The following is an 8571-nucleotide window of genomic DNA, read 5'->3' as shown; positions in this document are numbered from 1 at the left end:
ATCCAAGCAAAATGTTTCTTTCATTTGAGACGATGGATCAAGCGACCGAAAAGTTACATGTAAACCTCTGAAATACAGTATACGGTATATCAAAATTTGGAACAAACAGATATTACACACTAGCCTTTGAATCAGAAACATTTATCATAAATCTAATACACTAATGTACCCGTCATAAGGTAAGCAATATTACCAAAAAGAAATTTTTCGCCCTGTGAGAAGGTTCGACATTTGCAATCAGTGTTCCAGCCTTTTCTAAATTGATTTTATTGATTCACAATAATCACCATAGTTGATTTGAATTTAAAGCACAATGCAAACATTTTGCTAAAGGTTCTTAATTTAACAATTTGAAAAAGGTTATTCAGTCCATCCCAAATAAATAAATGTATTTAAATAGATATATGTCCCGAACGTCGATGATTAAGGTTTATGTTCTGCACCAAAAAATCATGCACATTCCAAACAAATTTTCAATTTAATGTATGTAGTCGTACATCTTGTGCACTAAGGCGCTCGTGTATGTCTGAAATGTTACTATTCACTGTTACTGTTAACTCACAACACCTTAGGCTCATCGCTATATAGACTCGAACCACTCAATGTTCTTCAACACTAGTTTTACCGTGGCAGCTTGCGGTGTTAAAAATATATGTGCGTTAGGTATAAGAGAATTGTCACTGTCAAAATCAGAAGCTTCTATGAGACAGTATTATTTGTGTTTCGGCAACACATATATGCTAATAAAACTTGAAAAGCTGTTTGTGTTTACGCAACGGGACATATAACTCTCTTTTGTGCTATGACAGGGTGACCGAGGGTCGTTGAGAGACGGTAAAGTGTGTAATTGGTGGTCAATCGGTCCAACACTGCGGAAGGAGCGAGTGAAATAACTTTTAACCACAACAAGGTGATGAAATTATCATATTGCACGCTTGATGAAGACATCTTTGTCGCAGATTCCATACGTCGCTTCTGCAGCGAGAGTTTTGAGAGCAGATTTAGAATCTGTTGTCGCGGCATTGATGGTTCCATACGTCGGTATAAAATGGCAGATAAACGAATTTACTTTAGCTTCATCATAACTAGTTATTACGTTAAACAAACGGTAACCTTCGGTCATTAAACTTTTAAATTCAGACTGCAAAGTCCCCAAGTCTGACCAATTCCCACTGGAATACATAACAACTATTTTTCGTGAATCCAACCTTCCACCGTTAGACGTAGCGAACCCAAAGTCACGAACATACCTAAGAGTATATATGATATCTGATTCTTCGTCTATTTGTGGGAATTTGCTCAGAGCCGGATACAGTGTGCTATGATCTGTGTGCGTTGTCAAAGAAAATTGATTGGTGACGTTTGAGGCATACGTCATCAAACCTATCCTGGTCTCGTTCATGTTCAGACTGAAAAAGGACGAAATCTCTCGCATAGTGCGACTCACAGAGGCTAATACTTGTCCTGTTTGTGTGATGTCCACCAAAAACATAACATCAGAATCCTTACGTAAAATGCAGTCTGAAATTAAACGATGCAGCCGTGTTATTTTTCATTATATTTTATTACTAAACACAATTTGAGTCTTGAATTCTTAAATGCAGAAAAGGAAAATGATAGAGGGATGTACTATCTAGCCTCACCATTACAGTCTTGATGTGACGTTTCTCTGAGTATTGTATTCAGCATATCGTCATTATCGGGAAAGAACACGTCATCAATGTTAGAAGATAAGGTTATTAAGTCAGTGTGAGACACAGAGCTACCGATCCCGACCCCCATCATCCGGACGCCTCGCCACTGCATGAGTCTGGCCTGGGTCACGTATCCCTGTACATCTGCAGCCAGCCCGTCTGTCAGAATCACCACATAACACGGGACGGAGGGTCTTCTTCCATTCGCTGTACCACTAGATATCTTTGATAGGAAAAATATAAGTATATAGCGGTATATATAAGTAAGTCATCGTTACTGACCTGGTCTTAAAGTTTCCACAACAAGTTTAGAAGGATTATTAATGGCCAAAAGTAACAGGAAAAATTAAATGATCATTCAAATAAATTATGACAAAATAACAGTTCGAGCACTTTCACTGTTTTGAATCTTACAGACCTGTTCCGCCAAGGTTAGTGCTTCCGTCAAATAGGTCGGACCATATTCTGGCGCGACACCATTCACAGCGTCAATAAGAGACTGATTGTTACTATACTCATCAAAGGCAAACTCCAAAGTGGCGTTCCATGAAAATGTTATCATGGCTATTTGAAAATCATTTGGACCAATCGAGAGGTTTTGAATGATGTTGGACACAAAATCCAAGGACCGGGTGAAATCCGCACTCTCTGAAGAATCCACAACAAAAACGATGTCTGCTGGTCCAGGTCGGCAATCTTTGGATCAGAATTATAAATGAATTTGATATGTTTCAGACTATTAATATCTAGAAACATGATATGTTTTGAGAATAAAATCAGTAACAAAGCAACTGAAAATTTTACAAAAACTGCGAAAAAGCTTCATGTATGTATATGTGATAAATTAACATACCATTATTTTATAATGCATTAGAGCACGGTAACTCACTAAAATGAAAGACTAAAAATATCTCTTTTATAAACATTTCAGTTTGATGACTATACAAGTATATATATTAGTATGTTTTTGTTTAGTTAATTTCTTTTGAAATTACAGGCAAAAGAGATTTATGTTAATTGTTACTCTTTTCAATTTTAGAACCTTTTTTTTTTCTAGATTTCTCTTTCTTCTTCTCCTAAAACAACCCCCCAAAAACATTTTAAAATGTCATAATGTTTAGAAAATGTCCTCTTTTTGTGTACCTTTAACTTTAGACATTTTTAAACATTCGTAAATTTGAAGTCATTGACATTTTTATCATTTTAGATTTAAATCTAAAAAATTACCTTTTTCACAAACAGTTCCATTATATCTCCCGGAGCAGGTGCATTCAAACCGATTGACCAAATCATTACAACTCCCACCATTCTGACAGGGTGAGCTTTGACACTCGTCAATGTCTGGAAAATGATGTTCACCATGTTACAAGCATATAATACAACATATTAACTAATTACATGTCCGTATTACATACATGTATGAATGTATTTTACCTATTTCACAGTGGGTGCCCATATAACCCGGTATACAATTACATGAGTATCTGTTCAATTCATCCACACACGTGGCGCCATTTTGACAGGGGTTGCTGTCACATTCATTAATTTCTGAAAAATGGAATTGTTTTTAAAGAAAATAAATCCCTCAACCGATTCGTTAATATTGCATGCAAACAGAAACTTGAAGTACATTATAAATCCTTAAAGCAATATGAGCTGTATTTTTTAGAATTTTATTTTGCTGCAAAAACCTGCTAGTATGCTAAGTCTGCATGTAACTTGAACTTTTATGATAAAAAAGATTTGAAAGATCACTTAATTTTTGTCAGCAGAAAGAGTTCTCTTATAAGGAATATATAGCAGTTCAATTTTTGTACAGGACGACAATAATTCAATTTTGCTTCAATTAAGGCTTCTTAACTAGTTGTTAACGGCTTTTCTCACAAATATATGGCTAACGGAAATTAATAAACAATGATATTTTTGGTCATTTAAGTAAATAATAACATTTTTGTTAAAAAAAAAAATTCAGCATGATAATTGCAGCTGATATTGCTTTAAAAATGAATTTAATTGATACTTTTAAACCATATAATTTTGCTTTAAAACAGTTTAATAAGCGAGAGTTCTATAGCTGTGAGTGCAAGTAAATAACTATTTTCACAATTGGTACCCTGGTAACCCGGACGACAGGTAAATTGTTTATTTGTTTACATATACAGTTTCCTTTACAGTACTGTACTGTTTTACTATCTTCTGGGTTTTTTTTTCTTTAAAAGATAATTATTGTCACTGAATGATAGTATTCGAGAGAAGTTAGAAAAAAAAAACTTTTAGGAGGGAGAGAGTATTTTGCCAGTCAGGAGTGCATGCATTGATACTATACCAGTAGCGCAGTTTGTAGCTGGATCGTATCCGGAAAGACAGAAACACGAGAATGTTGTGTCTGAGATCTTGGTGCACGTGCCACCGTGTCCGCATGGAAAACTTGCACATGGATCAGCTTTTTGAAAAGAGAGATAACGGTTCTAATCGTATCTTCCTTCAAATAATTATTAAAAATAGGAATATTGTATAGACGGCATATTTTTTTTTTTATTTTTTCTGATCAACACTGTGTTTTAATATATAAGGTGGTATGGGACACCTCCATGTTGCTACGTACTATTTATCGAAATAAACAATAAAATCAAGTATAATTTTATAAATTATTTCTTTCCCAAAATTTTCACCTAACTTCGTAACGTAGTGGATTAGAGGTTTTTCTTCAAATTGTTCGTCAAAAGTTCGAATTACACCGGCGATTTTAAAATTTCCTCCTTTCAAACATTTTAAAACGTATTGTTTGTTAAATATTGTGAAATTTGAATATTCTAAACCGATGAAAGTATCTCAATTATACTGTACTTTAATTCACATTAATTGATCTATTATAATAAGAACATTCTAATGATACTTTTCTTTCATTTTACCTATATTATCGGGTTTTATTAAAGACAAATTATTTCTCTCTCTCTCTCTCTCTCTCTCTCTCTCTCTCTCTTTCTCTCTCTCTCTCTCTCTATATATATATATATATATCTTGAGCTCTGTGGAGTCAGTAAGTGAGGCACTGACCGATACAGTTAGCAGTGTAATGGACAGGACACGGTACGGACAAATAGCAGGTCAACCCCGAGGGACAGTTGTGGCGGGAGCAGTACGTTTCTCTCACAAGTTCACTCTGACTCTGAAAACATTTGATATTGTTACTTTAATAATATCATTGAAATGTAATAGATTTTGAAATAAAAATTTATAAATCTTTGTTTGGTGAGCGGATTGGATTGCAGCTCATTGACTGTGTAAACTTATATTGAAGCTGCGGGTCGAGATTGAAATTGATTTTTCAAAATTGCTTTCAGTGAATTAGACGTTTCCACTAATAATTTGTCATGAAACAAAGCGCGATATATTCCTGTTAGTCTTTTAGTGTTCTTAATGTTACGTTACTCAAAAATATAATGAATGCGTATTTGTATGAATAGAGGCATTATAAATTGTAGACTTTTCCGAAAGTCTTTAAATAACGCAAACAGGGTCAATATATGCAATATTCACATTATTTAACGCATCTTTCTCGAAATATAACATCTTTAAATTTTTTTCAGTTAAATAATGATACAAACAGGGTTTGTAGCATGTCCTACCACAGGTACCTGAATTTTTAACAATCAGTCGCTCAATTAGCTATAAATATCGAAAAATTCTACCTGCTCTATGTATAGCGGAGGTAGAATTTGGTTACTAGTATTTTTGGATATTAAGCATATTGAGCGATTAATTGATAAAAATTGTAAGAAAGTATATTCTAGTGTCATCTGATTATACATTTATGTTTGCCTGCGTATTACAGAATTTAACTCACCTGGCAGTATGGAATGTTTCTTTCACACACGTATTCATTAAAGCAATCTATGGCCCTCTTTTCTCTGTCCAACAGGAAAGAGGCTGACTGTTGATGGGAGACCTCGCCCGGGAGATAATGATGACCCTTGTGACAGGTGACACCTACATGTAGTCATTTACTGGGTTTTAATTTATTTTTAAAACCGACATATCTACTAGATTACTTCATGTACATGTAACAATACATAAATACATCATCAAAATACATCATCCGTCATACCATGATAACAGTTATATGTAGTTACTGTTATTTATAAGATTATTCAAATTAAGGTTTAATGTTACAGTAATTTGTACATGTATCTATCGAAGTGGTTTAAGTTAAAAATTTCCTGTATTTTTATTTTTTTTAAACGCAATTTTGTGATTGAAGTTTACTTAATAGAACATATATTTTCAAATAAGCATCATTTTGTTTATCTGAGTAAAAATACAGTCATGTATAAAAGAGTTGTAAAATCAAACTCGTTTTTCGCGTCATGATTGGCGCTCTCCCACAGTTTTTTAAAAAAAATTCTTGTAACGAACAATATATATATATATATATACATATATATATATATATATATATACACACACACGACGTGGCTATAACATGTATCAATGGCTCTTGAGTCTACATGTATATATGCCGCTTTTAACGCTATTTTTGCTATGTTTCGAACCAGACCCAAAGTTTGTGAGCATGGTGAACTGCATAAAAGAAAACATTATGACAAATGCGACAGGCTTTTTATTTGAATTTGTTGAGTACTAAGTAAGAGAGAGAGAGAGAGAGAGAGAGAGAGAGAGAGAGAGAGAGAGAGAGAGAGAGAGATTATGTTATCTTTACCTGAGAAAAGAGCTGCTGTTATAACCGTCGCAATGGTCAACATTATTGAAGACCTTATTTTTTTTTGGCGTGCCTCGGGGATTGCAATCAAGTGTTATATTTTAAAAAAATTTCTGTGTCGGACCTCTTTATATAGATTAAGTTAACAGGGTTTTCCCAATTTCTAATCCACCAATGAAGTTTGTTGCATAGTCAACGTAAGTCTGCAATTGACCAATCTACTTTTTCCTTTTTTTACTAATGCTAAGTGACACTTGTATCATTATGTTGTGTCTCATTAGACGCTTGCTATTATTACCGGTATTTAACGCAAGCATACCGGTTTGTACCTCATATCCCATTGTATATAAATACAATACCAACAACATTGAAACTATTCATTCAGGCTAGACCGGGGGCTGTTTGTCGATTTTAGTTAGGTTTGGGAGATAATGTAATTAGTTCAATTGACTATGTAGCTCCAAATAAAAATGTTTTGCTCAGAATTTTAAAACATACTGATTTGTGACACCTGTAATAATAAAAACGGTGTCCTCAAGATGATGCGAATTAAATCGTAAGTGTATATTGCGATCATCTTACGAAAATCGGTTGATCTAAGCGGTGTCTTATTTTTCACTTATGATTTCCTTTTATATGTTTTATCTGTTGAAATTAAGTGTAGAGACTGCTGTAATATACCCTAAGTTGTTTTTGTTTGCGTTAATGAAAGAAATAAAACATAATAAGGATTCAAAGTTGTGACTAATATGTAGCAGTCTGGTGACCATTAACAAAATAAATACAATGTACATGTAACTAAATAGGAAACACCAGTATAATAGCTTTCATGTTATGAAACATGTTTAGTAGATTAATGGATTTAACACCATTAAAAATTTGCAGGCGCTGTGTTTACAAATAATTCTCGTAAAGTAGCATACGGTTTTAGTTTTAAATTAATATTGCAGGCCAGACGGTGCCAAAATTTAAAGAAATATTTATATAACAGATAAATTGTTTTTTTTTTAAAGTACAATAACATATCAATATCTATAAATAGAATAAGTATTCGTTTTCAATAGACATACAGTTGTCACTACTCGATTATTAATTCAACTTCTTTTGAGCAAGGAAGTGAACCATGCATGCAGCGCTCTATATTGTTCAATGAATTAAAAGTATTGGACAAAGATTTCGCGTTTTAGGTATTAGTTTTTAAAAGTTAATTAGCGAAGAGGTGGAGAGAGCGAAATGATAAAGTTTCTCCTTAATCTCTTTAAAAAATATTATCCAATCAGCTAAGAACAGGCTCAACTTTTTCATTGGCTTATTCAAACTTCTTCGCCAAGCAATGGTCTTTCTTTTTGCTTTGACCGCTGATTGGATGAAAAATGAGTCATGTCACTAAATCTTGTCAGAAACATGTCATATGCACCTTGCGATTTTAACGTATTGAATACAATCATGTAGTAATAGTTCTTGTAAATGATTTATTTTAAAAAAATAGATCACCTCCCCCTTTCGAAGAACAATAAGACAGTGGTTACGTAAGATGATCTAAAGTTTAAAAGTGTGAATACCATACTTATCAATTCCATATCGATATTCTGTCAAGTGGTATAAGAATTGGACCATGATGGGTCGAAATTACATGATACATGTATTAAAGAATTTGACAGACATATATAAATGTGAAAGTACATGCAAGTTGATTTAAAATTGATATACAAAATGTAAGCATGCAAAGTTTTGAGAGGGTTAACTTTAACATTTTAAGAAATGGATAAAGGTAATGTTTGCATTCAACCACTTTGCAGTTACAATTATATGTATTTTATTTGATATTTTTAATGATAGTACATAAAGAAGGCCCTTATAATCAAATGGGACGTTGTTGCTCAGATAAGCAGTGTTGTCCATTGCCTTTTGTTAAATTTTACATCAATGCATTGTCATTTTATTTAATGCATAAATTATCGAATATACACAGATCAATATTTTCATTTTTTTTTTCTTTGACTTTTATGACGTAATAATGTGATTGTGACGTAACAATCGTTTGATTATATTTACGTTGCATTTTGCGTAGTAACGTCTCATTACATACGCAAAGTATCAATCGCTGGGTGAAGTCACCTCTGCAATCCAAGCAAAATATTTGTTTCATTCGAGACG

General features: G+C 33.3%; 1 protein-coding gene across 1 annotated transcript; it reads right to left on the bottom strand.

The window, feature by feature from the left end:
- Nucleotides 1-810: 810 nt before the first annotated feature.
- Nucleotides 811-6543, bottom strand: LOC128187095 (von Willebrand factor A domain-containing protein 2-like). The gene is made up of 9 exons (XM_052857264.1): nt 6415-6543; nt 5542-5684; nt 4752-4863; nt 4021-4137; nt 3129-3242; nt 2922-3035; nt 2113-2390; nt 1644-1917; nt 811-1521 (listed from the first exon to the last, which is right to left on the bottom strand). The coding sequence occupies exons 1-9, from the start codon at nt 6455-6457 to the stop codon at nt 923-925; spliced, it is 1794 nt and encodes a 597-aa protein (XP_052713224.1). The 5' UTR covers nt 6458-6543; the 3' UTR covers nt 811-922.
- Between the last annotated feature and the right edge of the window lie 2028 nt (nt 6544-8571).

Source organism: Crassostrea angulata, chromosome 6 (genome assembly GCF_025612915.1).
Source record: "Crassostrea angulata isolate pt1a10 chromosome 6, ASM2561291v2, whole genome shotgun sequence".
Lineage (NCBI taxonomy): Eukaryota > Metazoa > Mollusca > Bivalvia > Ostreida > Ostreidae > Magallana > Magallana angulata.
Note: the sequence above shows the minus strand (reverse complement) of the source record. Positions and strands in the feature narration are given on the sequence as shown.